The sequence below is a fragment of the Gossypium raimondii genome, chromosome 10 (assembly GCF_025698545.1).
Source record: "Gossypium raimondii isolate GPD5lz chromosome 10, ASM2569854v1, whole genome shotgun sequence".
Taxonomy (NCBI): domain Eukaryota; kingdom Viridiplantae; phylum Streptophyta; class Magnoliopsida; order Malvales; family Malvaceae; genus Gossypium; species Gossypium raimondii.
The window spans coordinates 57,819,891-57,842,844 of NC_068574.1; the positions used below are offsets into that span (position 1 = coordinate 57,819,891).

Below are 22,954 nucleotides of genomic sequence, written 5' to 3' on the forward strand. Positions count from 1 at the left end.
AGGCTTGAATAAAAATATTGTTTAATATTAAAATATACTTAAGTTAAACTTTTATAAATATAAATAAATTTATGAAAAATTTTAAACTCACATTTTAAACCGAATTTAAATAAATATAAAAATATGCCAATCCCATATTTAAACCCGGTTCAACCCAAAAACCCCATTTATGAAATGAAAATGATTTCTGTTTTTTTTCCAATGTTATAGAAGGAATAGCATTTGGGCTTCAAGACTCAATGGACCACAGAGATGGGTAGTTAGACTCAATGGACTAGGACCAATATGGCAATTCCTTTACCCTTTTAAAGGAAATAATCATATTCATGTATTTGTATTTAGTATATACTTAGGTATGGCCTATAATATTAAATTTTGAAGGATCATGAAATATTTTTAAAAAAAGGTAAATATATTCGTGGTAACCAAATTTGTATCTAACACTTGATACATGCTAAAAATCGGAAATTTTTATTATTGTTGTTGATTTATATTAAAAAATTAAAAAAAAATAAACCATCCCAAAAATATTCACTAATAAGAAATTGGAAAAGAACAAAAAAAATTAAAGTAACAAGCTGGTGGTGCTTGAGGTCAATGACCCATTGAAAGGCTATAAACTAGTTTCATCTTTGCACCCATCAGATTGTCTTTCCTTAAACAACCAAAGAAATCACTTCACGTCAGTTGCCTTATTCCTACATGGTACCTAGAACTCTTCTTGTCTTTGCTTTTTCCTTCTTTTTCTGTGTGCTCAAAGACTTTATTAAGGTTCTTCAATCTTCTTCTTTCACCCACTTATCATTGCACAAGTTCCTTTGATCTTTGTTGTTAGGTTCTTTCAAGTTCCTTTAAGTTTAAACACTCATCTGGGAGGTTGGGTTTCTTTCAATGGGACCCATTAAAGGGTTCAAGAGAAGGAAAAAAACCGCAGACAAGAAGGTGGTTGACCACAATGTCCTGCCTTCTTCTTTAGGGTCTCAATCTCAGCCTTTGGATTGGTGGGATGAGTTCTCCAACAGGATTTCAGGTATTGTAAATAACATACTTCTCTACTGTTCCTCAATGTTTTTAAGGCATTTGATTCTGTTTTGCTTGAACATGTATATAAATGATTATTAGAAAGGCTGCTGTTGGGTTTTGCTTTATGTTTAATGAAATTTCATGACTTGGGTCCAAATGGGTCTCTTTTAATTTGATTGAATGGTATGAGATGGAGCTTTGCTGGGTTTAAATTATCTGCAAGATTTGAAGCTTTTTATCTATATCGTATTTTGGTTTTGTGGATTGCTTTCATTGCTGGGAATTTGGCTTGTCCTATGTAGTGCTCCAAGAGGCATTTGTTAGGTTTTTTGTCTAAAAAGTTTTCTGATAAAATTTCTGTTTTAGGACATAGGTTGAAAACACAACTGTAGTGACTAGATTGATGTTTTGAGATATTTTGGGTATAATGCAGTTTGTATTCGTGCTTTGTCTGCCTGTGATGTTGCGCTTTTCACCAGCTCTGTTCGTCAATGGTTTATCATGACAGGCATTGTTTTCTTAAGGAGATGAGTTCAATCCATATGTTTATAGTTACTAGGATATAAACCAGTATGGACTAAGTATTAGAAATGAAGTATGTGCATCTTGAAAGGCTAAGCAACAGGTCTCCCGAGCTCTATTTTGACCCTTTTACTCGCATTTGCAGAACAAATTTTTGAGTCACTGCACAATTAGCTTCTTTTTCGGTGTTGCTTGTTGCTTGAATGTAAAATGTCTCTTCATTGAACTGCAATCAGATGACTGATATCCATGCTCGGATAAATTTCTTATTGCAATATGTCATTTTGATCGAACCTTGGTTTTGTTGTTATGAAGTAATCTATTAAGTGTTCTGTGAAGAACGAATATGTTACGCACATACAGATCATCTCGAAACTAGGTGATATTTAGCAGCGTAAGTAGTGGTCTAGAAGACCATAATACATCTGAATACCGATGTTGATATCTCCATTTAAGTGGTACTTTTGCTTATGTAATGACTGCAAGTGGCTCGGGCTATGGTTCTATTGTCATCGATTTCTCTTAGTCATATAATGTGCTTTAAATGTGTCTCTGTTGTTAATGAGAGAACAAAGCTTGTGGATATGCCAGAACAGTTGAGCTCTTTGAACTTATATTTTGGGGTATCGGATATTGTTTGAATTTAAGATTACAAGTGCAATGTCATTGATATATGCTGGGAGCAGTGAGCCTTATGGTTTGAGTTTCATTGCTTTTGTCACTGTTTAGGTCCTTTATCCCAATCAAAGGGTTCACAAAGTTTCGAATCGGTTTTCAGAATTTCGAGAAAGACATTCAACTACATCTGTTCGCTAGTGAAGGACGATCTGATGGCTAGGCAATCGAGCTACACCGATATAAATGGCAAGCCTTTGTCTCTAAATGATCAAGTTGCCGTTGCTCTCAGAAGGCTTAGCTCTGGCGAGTCATTATCGATCATTGGTGATACTTTTGGGATGAATCAATCAACTGTTTCTCAGATAACCTGGCGGTTTGTGGAATCAATGGAGGAAAGAGGGCTGCATCATCTCAGTTGGCCTTCAACCGAAGAAGAAATGGAACAAATGAAGTCAAAGTTCGAGAAAATACGGGGCCTTCCTAATTGCTGCGGTGCGATCGACATCACGCACGTTGTCATGACTCTGCCTACAATGGACCCTTCGAATCATGTCTGGTTCGATCGGGAGAAGAACTACAGCATGGTCTTGCAGGCAGTTGTGGACCCTGAGATGAGATTCCGTGATGTGATTGTTGGGTGGCCAGGAAGTTTAAGTGATGCCGTTGTCCTACAGAGCTCGGGTTTATTCAGACTTTCCGAAGAAGGAAAGAGGCTAAACGGAAAGAAGCTAAACATTTCAGAAGGAACAGAAATAAGAGAATATATAATAGGGGATGCAGGTTTTCCCCTATTGCCGTGGCTTTTTACTCCTTATCAAGGGAAAGGCCTCTCAGATCTTCAAATCAAGTTCAATAAACGACATGCTGCAACCAGAATGGTAGCCGAGATGGCTCTGGCAAGGCTCAAGGAGATGTGGAGAATAATACATGGGGTGATGTGGATGCCCGATAGAAACAGATTGCCGAGAATCATTCTCGTTTGCTGCTTGTTGCACAACATTCTTATCGATCTTGAGGACGACGTGCTGGATGATATGTCATTGTCCCATCAGCATGACATTGATTATCGTCGACAAAATTGTGAATCATTCGACCAATCTGCCTCGATCACTAGAGACAAACTTTCTCTCTACTTAACAGGAAAATTGCCACCTTGAAAGTACCACGGTAATTTTCCCAGGTATTTCGGTTGCACATCAAGGTTATCTATCTTAACTCGAAAATGAAACGAGTTTCAAGACATAAATTTCTGTTGATTTACGTCTATTAGTCGAACTAGAAAGTACTATTCCGAAGCAGGTTATCTATTTTCAGCTTTGATAGCGTAGCATGTTGTTTGTAATTTCTGATATTCTTCAAATTTTGCAGACATGGATGATTATTTAAAGGTGTAGTCCTTGTCGAGTCAAGCTCAATCAATGGAGCAAGCTGAGTTTGAGAATGTTGGAGTTTCTTAATGCTTAGTTGGAGTAGCTCGTAAGCTTAATTTTTTTTTTTTTATTCCTATAGAAATAGAGCTTAGATTCAATAATTCAAAGTACTCTTTTTGTCCACTAAATTTCTCACTTTTTGATTTTAGTATTTTATTTTATTATTTTAAATTTTGACAAAAATTTGAAAAATGGTATCATAATATATTTTAAAGCACGAGTTTAGATAAACTTTTTTTATTTTTATCATATTTTAAATTCACATTTAAAAATAATTATAATGTTTAATTTAGAATTATTAATTAAAAAGTTAAAATAAAATAGAAGTGATAATTACAAATTTAAAATAAATAGAATTTAAATTATAATTATTAATTAAAAATTTGAAATAAAATTGAAGTGATAATTATAGATTTAAAATAAATAGAATTTAAATTATAATTATTAATTAAAAATACATGTTAATTTTAAAGTAGTGTTACTACTTGAATAAAATTCTATGCATAAAATATAAGATAGTTGTAATAATTATAATCATATAATTTAGGATTTTTAGTTTAAAATTTTGACATGAACAAAAAGTGTGGTAATTTTTTTAAATTATGTTAATTTTATTAATATAAAATAGAGTTATTAATTGAATAAAATTTTAAGTATTTTAAATAACATTTAATTAATATTAGAGTTAATTATGTTAATTAGTTATTATTTTAATAATATTAATTTATATTAATTACATAAAGTAAAATTATATTGGACGTTGAATATGATAAAATATTTTAATTATTATTTAAAAATTTTCTATTATAATATTTGAATTGATAAGTTAATATATTTTAATTATGTTCAATAATTCAAAAAATCATTATTCACTAATTACTACAATTAAAAATATAATATTTAAAATAATAATCAAATATTAAATTAAGTAAAATCATATGCAATATTCAATGAAATATTTTTAAATATATTTTGTAAAATGTAATTAATTAAATATTTAATTGAAGTTAAAGTTTAAAAATTAATTTCAAAATGTTAACTATGATTTATTTTAGATAGAAATATCTCTATAATTCCATGAAATCCATTCATGGTCTGAAAACGTCTTAGGTAACAATATTTGGCGGCTGAATTACATATAAATGCTGTTTTTTTTTTTGAGAAATTAGGCTGAAAATTTTGAAATTTATCGATTAATATTATTTTGGATAGAGAAAGGAAAACGTGTTTTCACTTTGCTAAAAATTATTATTATTTCCTTGCGGTTGGAAATTAAAAGTTCTAGGATTTATTTTTATCCGTGTTTGAGATAAACATTGTTATAATTTTAAGGTATGTTTGAATTTATGATGGTGTCATGGAGCTGAGTGACCTACAAATTCCATTTGGCATGTGCATATGGAGTCATCACCCGAGAAGTTAGATCGCATTGTAACTCAAGGTCACAGTTGACGATAATTATTCGGTCTCGGATTGAAGTGCAACTAGGGCTTCAAATTTACAAAGGTTATACTGTCAATGGATGGAGCATAAATGAAGCCTCACTTGACAATGGTTATGCGGGTATGACAACGAGTTTCTCATTGTCAGAGGAGGATGCTTTATAAAACCAAACAGAAGTACGAGGAAGAAAAATGCAATGACATTTTAGTATAATCAAGTAATTCGTTTTATCTATGTCCACCGAAGGCGGTGACCCCATTACTATAACTTGCGACAAAACTGGGGTGTAATAGGTTTTACTAACAAGTCATCGCCTTCGATGGAGATAAATAACACGAATTACTTGATTATACTAGAATGACCCTACATTTTTTTTCTTCACACTTCCATATGAGTTTTATAAAGCATGCTCCTCTAATAAGGAGAAACTCATTGTCGTGCCCGCATAACCACTGTTAACTAGGGCCACAGTTACGCCACATCCCTTGACAACATAACCTTTGTAAACTTGAAGCCTTAGTTACACTTCAACCTGAGACCGCATAATCACCATCAACTTGGACCTCAAGTTGCAATGCGATCCTGACTTCTTAGGTGATGGCTTCATACTCACACAATAGGTGAAATTTGTAGGTAACTGAGCTCTAGGACATCATCGTAAACTCAAACACAACTTAAAACTATGACTATGTCTCCCTCATAGAAAATGAGAAATAAATCTTTACACCCAAAAATTTTATTATGTAAGAAAAAGAAAAAAACAATTTATAGAAGACAGAGATATGATGGAGGAATGACCATTTATATAGGGGATGGGGCGAGGGTAAAAAAGAAAAATTTTAATTTTATATTAGGAATCTCGGGTTGCAATGTGTGAAATTATCCCAAGAATGTCACACCCCAGAAAACAGTTCAGTAAAATTAGATTTGTGAATTGAGAGTGGTCACACCCCTATTTTTAAGATTATCTTTGTGTGTTTAATATATAAAATGAGTTATTTGTTTAATGGTTAAGTGTTAATAAAATTGTCCTTGAAACCCATGTTTGAATCTCTTCTTTCATATTATTTTTATTATTTTTTAAATTTTGCTTCAAACCCTAGTAAGTGTCATGGTTTGTTTTAAGAATAAATGATGTAAGAATTTATATAAAATGAGGCTGCTGGTTTTCTTTTCACTTGTTGCACATCCTTACTTCCATTTTATTCACTTTTCCCTTGTTAAATCAACCCTTAATCTTGTCATTTAAGTGTGCATCTAATTTCATTTTAATCGTCATCTCAGATCTTCAAACCGATGTAGCATAAGTTGATCTAACCAATTAGATTTCGTTTTCCTTCTTGATCACTATTTGGCTGAACCCCAGAGGGGTGTTCCAAGGCTGGTTTTGATTGTGTTTAATTGTATTAACTGCAGATCGGATCTAGGGTTAGCCAGATTTATAGTGGGGAAGTGCGGACTTTTTCAGATTTACGGATTTCAGGTGTGGGATTTAAATCAATTGTGAACAGTGTATATGTGTGTATTATTTTTCATGCTGGCTGACTAATGTTGTTGTACCAAATACTTATTGATCAACCTCCAATTAGCTGTAACTGGTTACTCTCGTTATTGACTTGCTAGTTAGTTTGCCTCAATTTTGTTGCTCAACTTTGCACCGTTTGCCATCTAAATGTGCTGCCTACTGTTTGGGTGCCAATTAACTTTAATTTCTTGTTGTTTTAGCATGTTGTGTGTTGGTCGATCAGTCCTTAATTATAATCGTCAATTGCCTAAGTGCATGCCCACTGTTCTGCTTCATTGAATGCATGTTAAGCATGTTGTTATTTTATGTATCTCTTGTTTGCACGATTGTAAAGCATGCCACTGTTTTGATTATTGATCGCGTGATCATGGCATGCTTCTGTATTATATTGTATCTGATTCTACTATTCTGATATAATGACATTACCCATTGCATTGGGGTTTGGGTTGATTGGAGACAAAGGATATCTATGGAGTTTTGGTGGTATATTCGCAATTAATGGAGTTCTGGCGGTAAATCTACAATTTTAGAATTATGTTTGGAGTTCTGGTGATTTGCTCGCATATTGTTCTGGCGATTGATTCGCAACACTGTTCTGGTGGTTTGTCCACATAATTTCACTTGTAGTATAACTACGATTTTTTTTTGTTACCGGTGGTTTAATAATGAGCTAAGGCTCCTTCTAATATGGTGTGTATGGTTAGATATGGTGTGTAACAGATGGTTGGGTAGGAAAACTGCATTAAAATTCATGTACGTGTGCATAAATTCTGGGATATGATATACTCTGATAATCCAGTGATTGGTGATATTGATGTATCTGATATTTCTGTGTTCATAAATGATTTTATGGTCTTTGGTATACTATTTACTATTGATTAAGACTCACAATGAGCTTCATAGCTCATCCCATTAGTTTAACATTTTCCAGGTAATTGAGAAGTTAGGACCTAGACTTGACATTCAGAGGTCTCATATCAGATTTTCGATTTTTATTTTATAATTTTATTTACTCGAGTTGTAAAAATTTATTTTACGAACTGTGGTATGGGTTTAGTTTTTGGGATAATTTAGTATATTGCATGCATGGACGCTAGATTGGACAAGATAAATAACCAGACTGGTTAAGTAATTGGTCATTAAAATTATGAGTAATGGTTTTATTAACAAATTAAACACAATGGATTTTCCGCTGCAAAAACTAATTTTCGAAATTCTAAATAACAAATTAATGGTCAAATATGTTTTTTTTAAGAATCTTTTTAATTGGGTTTTAAATGAACTTGGCAAAAAAATTAATGTTTTTATAACATAGAGAAACCCATTACAATTTTCTAAAAAATGATAAGATATTTTATAAGTAAATTTCTAAAAATCTGATTATTTTTGTCTAGGCCATTTTGGTGGTCAATGTGACCTTCAAAACCCATCCATAACTTTTGGATCGGGTTAGGGAGGTTACAGGGAATCTCGGGTTACAGTCAGCTCAAAGATAGAAGCAATCAAGTTAGGGTTAGGGTTGAAACGCTTAGAGAGAAAACACTCCTTGCATGACACGTTTTCTATTGACATGTCAGACATATGGCATGAAAACGAGCCCTATAGGAAACGTTTTCAATTGAGATCTAAGTGTTTGAACCTTAACCCTAACTTGATTGGTTCTGTTTCTGAGCCGATTGCAACCCAGGATTCTCGAGATAAAATTTATTATTACTGCCTTACTGAAAACGTCGCTGCAGGGGAGTGTTTTCTCCCCCACAAATTTCAACTTCAAACATTACAACCCAAGAGATACATGATATTATAGAACACGTTTATTGAAAACGCCCCCTACGAAGAGCATTTTTCCCTTGCAATTTTCAGCTTCAACTCTATGCCTTGAGTTTCCATATCGACCTTTCAAGTAGATTGTTTCCATAAGGGTACCTGGCATTATGAGAAGTGGGTTGTCGTCAAAAACTTGAATTTCATGGTAGTTGTCTAAGTAAAGGTAATTCGTTAAATTACGTGTAGGTAATTTAATTTGGGTGATGATGACTATATATATATATTTACTATTTTTTCAATTTTAAACATGTGGAACATGCTATTTGCTTCAAGATGAGTAGACGATTCAGAGCTATTATCCATTACAACGGTTAAATTTGTGAGACTGAGATTGGGCCCATTTTTGTATCAGCCCAATCTGAAGATCTGGCATTCAATTGGAGCATAATGTTAAAAGAGCTTCGAGCAAGGATTAGGCACAAAGTGGGGATCCGCAGAAGAATTTCGTGCCTGAAATGTAGATATCTAACGTAATTCAACCCCGTTAGATATGTCATTTTTTAGATCACCAGGAATAACGAGTTGGAGACGGTGATTGAATCCTATTGCTTTAGTGGGAATGCTGTACTAGAGTTATATGCTGACTTCGTCGAAGAGGAAAAAGGTGGCCTGATCTCGATTACACCATGTCCTCCAAATTCCACGCCAGATCAAGAAGCAAAAAGTCTGACCACACGGTTGTGTGGTGGATTCACATCATTGCTACAAAGCTCATACCAATACACCAAGGAATCGTTAGACATTCATCAATTTTGCCCCTCGATTACAACTTTAGAGGAATAAAATAAAATCGAAGGGTTCAGAGAAAAAATTTTAAAAAATTTAAGAATTGAGAATTTTGAATAAAAAATAAAGAATTGACAATTGAGAATAAAAAAAAAATTGAGAACTAAAATGTGAGAATTGATAATTGAGTTGAAAAGAATAAGGCTTGAAGGGGTTTATATAAGGAAAAATATAACTGGTGATATCCTATAGTCATTGGGATTGTGATCATTTAGAGACTTATTATCGTTGGCCTAAAAATCGTCCTACAAAATACATTTTCTTTTCTCTCAAAAAAGAATATTAATCGATAAATTTTCAACCTAATTTCTCAAAATAAAAAAATTCAGCATTTATATGTAATTCAGCTAATAATTGACACTTCTTTTTACGGTATATGAAATTATAGGGAATTGAAATTTGATTATTAGAATTAAATAATTTAAAAGAATAATGGCTTAATCAAAGTCACCAGTCAGTTTTTTCCGCTTTTCTTTTCGTCAACAGTTTAAAGAGACCGCCACCATAAAATAATACTTTCCACATTTTACCAATTTTACACTCAAACATATAAAAACGTCTATCAAATATTTAATACGTGTCAATTTTTTTTATGAATAATTAACATCTTACGTATTAATAAATATATAAAGCTCTCACAAAATTTTTTCCATATAATAGACATATATTTAATTTAATTCACACATTTTAAATATACTTCATATTTAGAGCGAAACAAAAAAAATTATAATAGAGACCAAAGCTAAACCTGATATTTAGAAAACAAAAATTTACCAAAACATGAAGGCCTAAACAAGCAATTTGGTAAACCAAGAGGGACCAATGCTGCTGTCTACTCCTTTGGTGTCTTCTCCTACTTCACATAATATCCAAGTTGACATTTGTTTTAACTCGATTATCATAAACATTATTATCAATGTAAAAGGACATGAGTTAGAATGTGCTGATACACATTATCTTATTATTTATGAGTTAGAGAGAGATTATAAATAATTTTAGACATTATGTTAAAAAATTACATAACATAATACGGAAAGATAATATACTTTATTTATACAATAAAATTATGAAAAAAAGTTAATAATAAATATTATTAATGTATTAATTTAATACGAAAATAACATAAATACATAAATTATTAGATTGGTTAAGTGTTACATAGTGAGTATACTTCCTATTATTATTTGGCGTGTATAGGGAGCCTAACTCCTTCGTTTCCTCTGCCTTTTTTTCTATTCGAAACAGAGTACCCACCAATGTCCAATTTCTACGTTAAGGTTGTAGTCCTTGCCAGCAATGGCAGGTTGCCCGGCGGCGACGGACTTGCTGCGTTCACTATTACCGAAGTGGCAGTCACTCTCACGGTGGCGACGCTAGTAACTATCTATTTCTCACGGTTGGTTAAGAATTTCATCATCAAAACCAAGCCTCCGCCGCTGCCGCCAGGCCCGCCAGGCTTGCCGATACTCGGCCACCTCCTTTTCATCAAACCCGATTTCCTCCAGTATGTAACCAAACAATCCAAAATCCATGGCCCTATCATCAAGCTTCAGTTGGGAAGAAAAGTTTACGTCATCATAAGCTCACCATCAATCGCCAAACAAATCCTCAAAGACCACGACGCAATCTTCGCCAACCGCGATGTTCCTGCGGCGGCCGTGACCGGAACCTACGCCGGACTCGATATCCTGTGGAGACCCAATGGCCCAGGATTACACAAGCTGCGTAAGCTCGTCGTGCGAGAAATAATGAGCAAAGAAGGCCTCGATGCCTGCTACGAGTTTCGCCGACGAGAGATCCGGCATACGGTTAAGAATATCCTTGGGAAAATTGGGTTACCCATTAACCTCAGCGAACAAATATTCTTAACAATGCTGAGCGTTACAATCAGCATGCTATGGGGTGGTTCGTTGAACGGAGAAGAAGCGAAGCTTGGGCTTGAACTTAAGGATCGAGTAGAGGAATTTGTGGGGTTGTTCGGAGAACCCAACGTTTCTGATATTTTCCCGGTGCTGAAGCCATTGGATTTGCAAGGAATTGAATCCAAAACCAAGAAGCACATGTCGTGGTTTTATGGGTTTTTTGAATCGGTGATAGAGCAGCGAACGACGCTCGGAGAGGGACCAAAAATGGCGGGCAGCAAGGATTTTTTGCAGCAATTGTTGGAACTGAACCAAAGAGGAGATGCCAAAACTTCAATATCCATCAAGGAAATAAAGGCTTTGCTGCTGGTAAGCAGGGGATTAAATTTTGAAATATCATCGGTTAAATTCTAAATTTACCAAAATTTTAAACTTAGAAAAATATATCATAAGTGTTTCTAAATTTCGTAAATTTGAAATTTAGTTTATATGTTTTATTTTAAGAATTTAATTATTTTATTTTTAAATTTTAAAATTTGAGTCTAAATTTAATACTATTAATCATTTTTAAATTAAAAATGTTAATTAGAGTGTTGTTATATGATGTGATAATAATTGACGAAAAATAAAAAACTTAATAAAATTTAAATGAAAATACTAAAGGTATTAATGACTAAATTAGAATTTTTAAATTAAAAATAAAACAATTTAACTTTTAATAAAATTTCAAATTCTATAAAATTACAGGGATTAACAATATATTTTGAACTAATGGTACATTCACTTGGATTGAATCTTATTTTAAAGTATATAAAATTAATTAATTCGATTATTGATATAAAACAAACAATTAGCCTATTTAATCTAAAAGGACGACTCTACTTAAACATGAACTGTAAAAGAAACATAAAAATATAAAAAAATAAAATGAAGACTAAGCCTTTTCTTATATAACACCTGTCCATTGCTTTACTTTTTAATATAATAGTTAAATTTTAGTTAGTCCTTCTACTTTTTTTTTTCTTTTGAGAGTATTTAAGAATGGTTAGATTTCAGTTTTGATCCTATACTTAATTAAGATTTGAAATTTAATCCCTATATTTTAATTTTGACCTAATTTGACACATTAAATTCTATAATATCATTAGTTGGTCTAAATATTTTATTTTAATTAAAATATTGATGTGAATTTTAAGAAGTGTTAACACCGTTAAAATGACATTTTTTAAAACATGGATACCGAGTGGGTATATATATATATATTTTTTTAAACATCACATTGGCTTTAACAAAAGAATTTTAGTAGTGTAAATAATTGGACCTGAATTTTTAATTCAAAAGTAGGACTAAATCCATAAAAATATATGTATACTAAATTCTAAATATAAAAAGAATATAAAATTTGGAACATATTATAACCTTTAAATTTTTACTCTATAATTTACTCAATAAATAAATAATCGAAAACCTAGTTGGGTGAAACCATTCTAGTATACTTTAATTGAATCCTCTAATCAAAATCAAAATTAATTAAAATTATCTCTATTTGATCAATTAATTCAATTTTAATTAAATTTTGATTAGTTTTAATCCTTTGTTTCTAATTGTGGGTATAGGATATTATAATCGGCAGTACAGACACAACATCTACAACAATGGAATGGGCGATGACGGAATTACTACGACACCCAAATAAACTACGAAGAGTCACCGAGGAATTGGATGCAATAATTGGGGACCAAACCAGCGTTGAAGAGTCCCATCTTCCTCGCTTGCCCTACTTAGAAGCAGTGCTGAAAGAAACGTTCCGAATTCACCCACCGGCTCCCTTGTTATTTCCGCACATGTCGAGCGAGACCACAATCGTAGCTGGTTACACCATCCCTAAAAATTCCAATATTTTCTTCAATGTGTGGGCAATACAAAGGGATGCCGAGTTCTGGGAAGACCCTCTTCGATTCGAACCAGAAAGGTTCTTGAAAGACACTGAGAAAAGGAATTATACAGGAAATTGTTTCCATTTTTTCCCGTTTGGATCGGGGAGGAGGATTTGTGTTGGGATTCCATTGGCAGAGAAAATTATGATGCAGATTTTGGCGACATTGTTGCATTGTTTTGAATGGGAATTGCCAAATGGGAGAAAACCTGATGTAAAAGAGAAGCTACAATTGGTGTTGTCGAAGGCGGAGCCGCTTGTTGTTGTGCCTATTGCGCGTTTATCTAATTTGAGGCAATACGAATAAATGTGTGGTTAAAATATGCTTCAAAAGAAAAAAAATATTAAATTAACATTTAATTTTTAAATTTGACAACTTTTTTCAGTTTTGATTCATGAGGTGCTATTTTAACCCATATAAATAGGAGGATAATATACTTCAGCACACTCGAACCAACATTCTCCTGCATTAGCAACAATGCCCATACCAATCGAGTTAAAAGACTCAATCGACAATACATGCTCAAAATTAAATCTAATGCTTTGCAATTTTTCTCATAATCACTCATGATTCAAAATTCTAAAATACCTATGCAATGACCAAAATACCCTTATAATAGTTTTCATATTCGCTTCACCACTAATTTCACTTTTTTGACACAATCCCACTAAAATCCCTTATCACTTTTATCACTTCTCAATAATAAATCCTCTAATATCTTACCTTAATTTGAATCAATAATTAATCAAATTTTATTTTCTGAGAATTTTCTGTTCAATTCCCGGAATAGTAATGTATAAAGACATTGAAAATTTTGGGATGTTTCAAAAGTCATTATTTTATACAAACTTAAGCTCGGCAAAATGCTCACCACAATCTAAACCATTGGTAAGTGTATGGCAAATTCACATTCCCCATTGGACTTGTAGTAAGTAATTTCATATTCAATGGGCAGTTGATTATCTATCATCAAGCCTAAATTAATGAATTGATATAGTTACATATTTAAATCTTCTTATGTTTTATTATAAAGATGGGTAGTTTTATGGTTTGCTAGTGGGATGGCTAGTTGAGCAAAGGCTTCGAACTCCCCAAAGTACTTTGAAAAAAATAGACCAATTTGTTTCATTATATTTCAACTTGTTTCAGCAGATTAGTGTTCTATTCATGAGCTAATTTGTTGTCTATGACCCAGACTTTTTTTTTTTTTTTACTTTTTATATCTCGATTATAAACAAAGACTAGTTATGGTTAATTTTCTATTATAAACTGAAGGATGGATTAAGATTAACTGTGATGGGGCATTAGATGTTAAAAATGGTAAAGCTGATGTAAGTGTCATTTGTGGAGATTGTAGAGGAATGGTTCTTGATGGAGCAACTGAGAGGGTGATAGCGGATGAGGCTGAGGCTGTAGAAGGTATGACGGTCACTAAAGGGGTTGAAGTTGCTGTTAAAAACATATGGGAGAATGTGCTTCTGGAAACTGATTCTCTTATTGTCTTCTCTAAAATTAAAAAAAAAATTATTCTGATAGAAAGTGGAAACTGAAACTGGTTCTAAAGAGGTTTGATACTTTGAAAAATCTGGTGAACAACTTTTTAATTCAAAGGATGAGAAGAGATGCTAACAAAGCTGGAGACTGAGTAGCTAAGCATGTGGAGATGTGTTTAGAGGATTAGATTCACCACCCACCATCTTCTTTGATGTTTATCTTAGACAAAAATGACCTACCAACTCTGCCTAACACCTAATTTCGGATTCGTCCTAACATTAATAGAATTGATTTTATGTCTAACCTTTAAATTTGTTAGGCTATTATTTAAGATTTTATGTTTTTTTTTTCACTGATGTAAATATTTGAAATGATATGGAGTAAAAAAGTGAAATGAAATAACATGGAGCAATGGAGTGAACAGAGAAAGAAAATGACCTGTCACCTAGTAATGGCATCTAATATTTCAGTCTTCCATCATCAACAAATATTTAAACCGGTGAAGAAAGCACAATCTGATGACAAATCAAAACGAGACTTTGCTTGCTACCTTCAATATAATTAATTTACAAAGATTTTTCTATTTTATTACCTTTTTCATGTAAAATTTTCCAACTTTATCATTTGCATAAATTCAAAGATTATGAGCCATAAAAAGACTAACCAAATAGTACTATGTATTTCACTTCTAATATATGATAAAATCTTAAATATGAGCCTTCAAATGCTCTTTAATAACAGAAAATTGAACATAGTCTCAATTTATAATCATGGTCTAAGTTGAGGTCATCGGTCGAGCCTCAATAAAATTTTAGGACCGGATTTGGCTAAAAGAATAGGTTTAAAATTTTGTTCAAATTCAACTCGGATAAAAGTGCTAAAACCCGAGTCCGACCTAACTTGTCCGTATTAAATTTTTTATATTATTATTTTTATATAAAATAAATTAAAAAATATAATACATCAAATACACTAAAAACATTAAAATAAATGTTTCCCAACAAATTAAAAATAAATTTAAAAAATACCAAGATAGGTGCAACTTAGCAAAAAAATACCTCAAAAATAGTAACAAAATTAACAATAAAACAAGACTTATACAATATTCAAACAATCATAACAAAATAGTAGTGATATAATAGCGAAATAACACCAAAACAGAAGCAAAAGGCAGCAGATTTTTATTTTTTTTTGCAAATTCGGGCCAAGTTGGGCAAAAAAAACTTACCCAAGGCTAGGTATGTTTAGAAAACAGGCCTTTTTTGCCCAAGCCCATGATCAAGTCAAGGTCTAAGAAGTAAAAAGAGTATGGGATATACTCATTATAAGTTTTGGTCATATTTATTTTTTTGACAGGATGTCTAGAACTACCCATAGCCCCTCTCAATAAGAACATAATGCATTTCAGCGCACTCAAACCCACATCTTCCTGCATTAGTAACAATGTCCATACCAATAAAGTTAACACTCAATTGGAAGCAAATTTAAATATATAATTATATGATTTCATCAATTTAGGTTAGCCATTGAATTTTATGAAATTACCTACTACAAGTTCAATGGGACAAGTGAATTTTTGACGTACACTCACCAATGATTTGGATTGTGGTGACGATTTAGTCGAGCTTAAGCTTGTATAAAATAATGGTTTTAACAGCTTCATCAAGGCTCACCATTAAAATGCACATCTCCTTATGAGCAAAATGCCAACTATAGAGCTTTGTAAATGTCTCCCCAACTCTCTTTTTCCCTTTTCTAAATTACAACATCAATTTTCACATAAATAGTTAGCAAATCAAACATTAAAAACCCAAATAAAATTGACATGAAATACACCAACTTGAAGAAATATCCAAAATTGTTCAACACAAAATTCCAAACATAGAATAAAAAGGATAAGAATCATCAAATAGAGTATCTACAGAAAAGATCCAAACCGATAAAATTGAAAAACAATGAAGTAAGAGTAGAACAATTACAATAAAACACACACACACACACACACATATATATATATATATCAAACAAAGCTTTGAACAAATACGCGTTTAACAAAAAAAAAAAAAGAAGGCATCAGTAAATATCAAAGCCCAAAGAATTTGAGACAAAACACGACTTTGGTGTTTTTTTTTTTTTTTCTAAGTTACGACTTCATTCTACCTAGCAGAGTTTTGGAAAGTATTTCGAATTTTCTGAAGAGAAAAGAGGAGCTTTAATTTTCTATATTCATAAAGATTATTATGTGAGCTTGATTAATTAATAATTTAACATTATTGCATCATTGTATTACCATTGTTTTTTTAGATATTGCATCATATTAACATTGTTTTAATAAAAAGTGGAATGTTTTTAAGGATTGCACCATATTAACATTATTGCACCATTGTATTACCGTTGATGTGGGCTAGATCGGTACATGTTGATTGTATATTTTGGGAGGTTGATTGGTGGGGACGGCCTAAGGATTGCAGGTCGGGTAGAAAATTGGGGAGGATAGGGATTGTGTTTGGGATCCGCCTCCTACAGGTTGGTTGAAATTTAACGTGGTTGGAGTAGTTGTGGAGGAGGCTGCGAGCTGTGGAGGGGTGTTGAGGGACGAAAAGGGAGTGGTATTGGCTCTTTTTTTTTTGGTAAATGTGGTGCGTGGGGAGTGGAGCAAGCGGTAGTAATGGCTATCAAAGTTGCAACGGAGATATTTATTGATTTGATGCGGAAGGTAAATGTTCCTCTGCTTGTAGAGTTTGAACTGAGTAGTGTTTCTGATTGGCTGAAGTATAGACGTTTACGACCATGGTCTGTAAGAAAATTATTTGCGGACATTGAAGGAGGATTACGGCATTTGGTGGAGATAAAGTTTGTGGTCACAAATAGTCAGAAGAATGGTATGGCTAATTCATTGGCAAACGCTGGACTGTCCAGGAATCACTTCTTTAAAGCTTATTGGTAATCTATTGTTTCTTGGTGATTTGTATTAGTGCAATCTGCTTGCTGTTATATTTCTTTGTAGGTTGTACTACTATTTTTTGCGGCTCTGTCGATCAGACATGAGCTGAGAGTTTTTATTACTCCATTTTGCTTGTAATGAATTGATTGAGCTAAAAAAAATGGAATGTTTTTAAGCATGCATAGACACTTAAATTTGCCATGATATTTATCTAAATAGCATAGAAAGTTCTAAAAAGAAAAAATAAATTCACCCCACCCCATGGATATCTGTAATTAAAGTTAAATTTTGGGAAGGTAGTTTTATTATCATTAGTAATCCACTTTTAGTGACGCTGATGAGTGTCACTACATTTTCTTCATAATAATGATAAGCTAAAAGTATCGATGATAAAATATATTTATGATAGTGGTGCTAGATTATAAATTTCATCATAAAACAACACATTTAAAAATTTCTTCACAAAAACAAAATGTCAAATAAAAATAAAATTGCCACTAAAATAGTTTTCCCACCGACTTTTGGTGATAATTTTGGCACTAAACATTAAGTGACACAGATCTATGTCGTCATATAAAATATAAGAAAATAATAAAGAGCGACAAATTACTTTGTTAATCACGTTAAACCAATTTTGTGACAAAAAATTAATGTCACCTTTATGTATCATAAATACAATGAATCACATTCTCATGAACAAAGCCTATTAATCATAATTTTTTTTTTCAAAAAAATCTTTTTAAAAAAGATAATAATTCATCACTAATAAGAATTTACATTAGCATTGATTTTTTATCATCACAATTTTGCCGAGGCATTACAAAAAAGTTTCCCACCAATTTTTTAAGAGGTAAGTTTTGGCATGAAACATACAGTGACATGAACTTATGACGTTTTTTAAGTTGTCATTCAAGATGTGTTATCAATTTTTAAATGTGATGATTATTTGTTTTGGTAATATGTGTATGTTTATTAAAATTTTAAAATAAAATATAAATAATTTATTTTTGATAATATGTGTTATTCGTACATCTCGCAAGCTAACACCATGTCCTACCAACCTTGCAAGTCAATATATCAAACTAAGAATTATTGTGTGAGCTAAGTGCACCTACGAGGCCAAGACCTCGCAAGGCTTTACATGGATAAAATAGTTGCCACCTTTACATCATATTTATCCATTGTTTTGACACGATATTCTGTATTTATAGGGACAAGATACCAATAGGTAGACTAGATTCTAAGGAGTACGAAACTAATATCGAAATGACACGTGGTGCTTTGGGAATGAACAAAGACACCCCTTTTAAAGACCCACATATACCAAATAACATGGATCTCTCTCTACACTCGCACTCCCAACTACTTTTCTTCCTCCTCTCAAATTCTATTTATTATAAGAACTTAAATTTCGATCACCCATAATCATTTATTACTTTCCATCTTCTAAAATCATCGCAAACCACCGTAATCTCAATTTTATATCTACAAAATATATCATCTCATTCATGATTAATCAATTTTAAGTTGTCATTACACAACTTTTGTGAGAACTATTATGCACTGCGTCTCATCATCTTCATTGCAACTGCTCTGGAATGGAACTCTCTAGGAAGATTTTATCCCATCTAGAGGTGTGAAATAATGGGATCCTCCATCACCCTATTTGTTTGTTCTTGGCATGGAACGTCTGGGGTATCTAATTGAGACATCGATTGAAGAGGGGGTTTGGGAACCAATTATGATTTCACGCCGAGGTCCGGGTGTCTCTCATTTCTTTTTTGCTAACGATCTTTTACTTTTTGGTAGAGCAATGGTACAAGGAGCAGAAGGCCTTAGACATGTGTTGGATAGATTCTGTTGGTTCTCTGGCCATAAAGTTAATAGGCAAAAGACACATATATTTTTCTCAAGCAACGTGACAGAGGAGGTAGCTGTTGACTTAAGTGCCAATTTGGGTGATTAAATGCTAAAGTTACATATTTTATGTAATTAAATTGGTTAATTTATGAGAATGCACCACTAATTTTGCCATATTTATTGAATTTTGTGCAGAAATGCAATTTGGGGCTAAATAGAAGAAAAAGGAAACAATTGGGCTAGATTGAAGAAAGAAGCAAAAAAGGAGGGTCAGAGCATAATTTTTCCAAGAATAATTAGCTGAAATTGTTGACTTAGTGGGAGATTATTTTGGGATATTTTTTGTCATGGAATATTTTTTTTCCTTAATTTTCTATGACTAGTTGGCTCCTAATTTAGTAAATCCACTAGTATAAATAGAGCCTGTATTTATCATTTATTCATCAATCAAAAATATTAAGTTTTTATCTTTCAATTCATTCTCTCCTTTCTCACGTAGCATTGTTGTTTCTCACAATTTATTATTTATCTTTAGTTTCCTTTACTTTCAATTCCTAAAATTTCCAGCTTGTTACCACTCATAATTTACAATTTCTTTTTCAAATTCTCTTTTCATTCCCAATAGTCAACCACCCCACTTTAATATATTTTCCCAACCCCCATAATCAATCACGTCACCCATCTTTTCACCCATTTACCTTATTTAATTTATCAAATACCAACATGCCCCAAACCTTAGCCAACTAAACCCATTTTCAGCTTTAGGTCGAATTTAACCTCGTCAAAACTCGTGAGTTACGAACCCGAACGATTTAACTCCTAAATTCCAGTACTTATTATTTCTCCGGATTAAGAGTATGATTTTGTCAGCTCATAAAGTCAGATCAACACTAAGTCAAAAAGACGTCGTTTGAGTTAGTGTGATTAGACGTACAGTTGGAATTCTGAAAGGAACGTTTCTAATCGGTTTTCTGTGAACACATTGGCGTGCCAAGTGGAGATTGCTGTTTGGTTCCGTCAAGGGAAGTAGTAACTGGATTTAAATGTTCCACGCGGTTGAGGGCATTGATTCGAGCTAGGCTCTTCTAGAAAGCAAAACTGTCGGAGTTCTAAATCACGAACGTTTCGTGGTTGTTCGATCGGTAAGGGTTAGTTATTGGACGTTCCATAACTAATTTACAAAAGGAAGAGTTGGTGTCCGAGGCGTCCTTGGTAGCTATAACTAGCTTATTGGAAAAGAGGAGTTCATCCAATTTCAAGGATCGGTTCAAAGACGAGGAAAATTCGTGCCTAAAGCTGAGCTTATTCTAATTAATTTTTCTTCATATTTATTTCACTTGCTTTTATTATCCTGTTTTCAACTTTTACTTTTACGTTATTTTTCATTTATTTGGTCATCAAATTTTATCCCCAAATTTCTTGGACACGACAATTTGCCCGACATAAATCTGGTCAAGAGAGTAACAATTTACAGTAAACCAGTCTCTGAGGGATCGACCCTACTCCCTATACTGCATAATTTGCAAATTAAGGCGTAGGTTTATATTGGTGGAATCGACACCCATCATTGGGTTTCTCTAGAGTGGAGGATTTTGGAAAATATCTTGGTATGCCTCTCTTTCATCGTAGGGTTGGGAGGAATACTTTCTTCTTTGTGCTAGATAAAATTCGAAACCGTTTAAATGGATGGGATGCTCGTAAGCTATCTTTTGCTGGAAGGCTCACTTTAGTGAAGTCAGTTCTTTTGTTGATCCCAAATTATTTTATGACAACGGCCCAAATTCCAATTATGATTTGTAAGGAGATTGAAAAGGTTGTTCGAACTTTCCTCTGGGGTTCCAATAATGAAAGGAGAAAGGTGGCTCTAGTAAGTTGGAGTGATGTTTGTAGAGCAGTTGATAAAGGCGGCCTTAGTATTCGGCGATTGTATGACCAGAACATGTTATTTCTTTTAAAATTGGGCTTTAATTTGGTGACTAATACAGATTCGCTATGGGTAAGGATTCTTAGAAACAAATATAATATTCATGGGATCATTCCTAAGGATTTGCATCGCAGTAATTGTTCTTACGTCTAGCGATCCATTGCAAATGTTTAGAGTGAAGTGAAGAAGGGAATCATTTGGATAATTCATGATGGAGGAATGGTTAATTTCTGGAATGATGTTTGGCTACATGATTTGGGGCCTCTAAAATTCCATTTCAATGGTAGTAGCACTCTTGATAAAACCATTCGCGTTTGTGATGTAATAAACGCGGAAGGGGAATGGAATTCCACTTGGCTCTTAACAGTCCTCCCTAGAGAGGTGGTTAACCGAATACAAACTTGCAACCCTCCTCTAAGGGAGTTGGGAGCGGATCATCTCTCTTGGAAGTGGATGGCTGCCGAGAAATTTTCTATGCGTGAGTCATACAAACACCTTTGTTGCCCCATCTCATCTAGTCAGCTCGGGGATGATGAAGTCATTTGGAAAATGAAAATTCCTCAAAGAGTTAGGACTTTCTTGTGGATGCTTGTTCGGAATAAGATTTTTCCAAATGAGGAGCGCGCACAAAGAGGTATGTCTTTTTTTCCTTTTTGTGAACAGTGTGGCAAGTCGATTGAATCAGCGATCCATGCTGTGAGAGATTGTGATTTCGCCCAATTGGTGTGGAAGTCCTTATTACCTAGGAATGCTTGGAATGTTTTTTTCAACTTTCATATTAGGGAATGGATACACTGGAATATCATGAATAAGGGATGCTTAACGTTGATGGTGGTGAATGGTCGACCCTCTTTTCAATAGAGACTTGGTTCATTTGGAAAAATTGCAATGCTTTCATTTTTAAAAATGCTAGTAGCAACATCATGAACTTATTGCATCGACTCTTGCTTGGACAAAGTCTTGTGGGTATAGTGCCAAGATGGTTCATTTGGCGTGCTCTTCTAAAACTGAACAAAGATGGCAGCGTCTCGATTCAGGTTGGGTCAAGATTAACGTTGATGGTTCTGTTTCAAAAAAAAAAAAAAAAACACCAAAGCAACGATCGGAGGAGCTATGCGAAATTCAGATGGGGAGTGGTTGACGGATTTTAACATGGTAACAGGGATGGATGAGATATTCAGGATTGAAGCACGAGTGATTGTTGAAGGGATGAAACTGGCTTGGTTGAAGGGTTATAAATAGGTTGAGATTAAATGTGATAATGTGATGCTTATAGATACTATCTGTAATGGGTTCGCATCAATTAGTAACATTGCAGAAGTCCGGTTAATTTATGAATGGTGTAATAAGGATTGGAAAGTGAAGTTTAGGCATGTCTTGCAAGGAAGTAACAAGGTAGCTGATTGTTTGGCAAAGGCGGCAATAGGAAAGCTAAACCAAGTAGTTCTGTTCTCAGTTCCACCATAGTATGTTATACGGCTGCTAGAAGAGGATACTCATGATTCCTTATACGAAGGAAACACTGTTTTTATTCATTCCTAGCTAATAGGGGTGTTATTTTTCTCTACCAAAAAAAAATTAGGTTCAAAATTAATCAGTTGAAATTGTAGGTTAAAATCGAAGATAATAACAAGGCAGAAGTAGGTACCGAAATGACACAACATTTGAGAATTTCTTTGAATAATTAATTAAACCTTAATAAATTTAAGTGTATTTTTAGAACGATAATTTTTTTGAACAATCTCATTATAGGTTCTAA

At 33.2% G+C, this 22,954-nt stretch overlaps 2 protein-coding genes across 5 annotated transcripts; both read left to right on the plus strand.

The window, feature by feature from the left end:
• Nucleotides 1-627: 627 nt before the first annotated feature.
• LOC105778156 (protein ALP1-like) lies at nucleotides 628-6,673 on the plus strand. Of its 4 annotated transcripts, none has more exons than XM_012601786.2 (4): nucleotides 628-1,030; nucleotides 2,275-3,343; nucleotides 3,532-3,639; nucleotides 6,453-6,673. In XM_012601786.2, exons 1-2 carry the CDS (start codon nucleotides 892-894, stop codon nucleotides 3,318-3,320), a joined length of 1,185 nt encoding a protein of 394 aa, XP_012457240.1. In that variant the 5' UTR covers nucleotides 628-891; the 3' UTR covers nucleotides 3,321-3,343; nucleotides 3,532-3,639; nucleotides 6,453-6,673. The 4 variants fall into 4 exon arrangements, with proteins under 4 accessions (XP_012457240.1, XP_052477582.1, XP_012457239.1 ...); XM_052621622.1 differs by having other exon boundaries at nucleotides 2,275-3,330; XM_052621621.1 differs by having other exon boundaries at nucleotides 634-705; nucleotides 836-1,030; nucleotides 2,275-3,639.
• Nucleotides 6,674-10,333: 3,660 nt separating this feature from the next.
• Nucleotides 10,334-13,368, plus strand: LOC105778463 (labd-13Z-ene-9,15,16-triol synthase, chloroplastic). The gene is made up of 2 exons (XM_012602170.2): nucleotides 10,334-11,405; nucleotides 12,653-13,368. Exons 1-2 carry the CDS (start codon nucleotides 10,431-10,433, stop codon nucleotides 13,277-13,279), a joined length of 1,602 nt encoding a protein of 533 aa, XP_012457624.1. The 5' UTR covers nucleotides 10,334-10,430; the 3' UTR covers nucleotides 13,280-13,368.
• The last annotated feature ends 9,586 nt before the right edge of the window (nucleotides 13,369-22,954 follow it).

Excerpts from the sequence above, each read along its gene's own strand:
- LOC105778156 (XM_012601786.2), top strand. The coding sequence starts at position 892 with ATGGGACCCATTAAAGGGTTCAAGAGAAGGAAAAAAACCGCAGACAAG. Across the intron at positions 1,031-2,274 it reads GTTCTCCAACAGGATTTCAG|GTCCTTTATCCCAATCAAAG; the intron begins GTATTGTAAATA and ends GTCACTGTTTAG.
- LOC105778463 (XM_012602170.2), top strand. The coding sequence starts at position 10,431 with ATGTCCAATTTCTACGTTAAGGTTGTAGTCCTTGCCAGCAATGGCAGG. Across the intron at positions 11,406-12,652 it reads AAATAAAGGCTTTGCTGCTG|GATATTATAATCGGCAGTAC; the intron begins GTAAGCAGGGGA and ends TTGTGGGTATAG.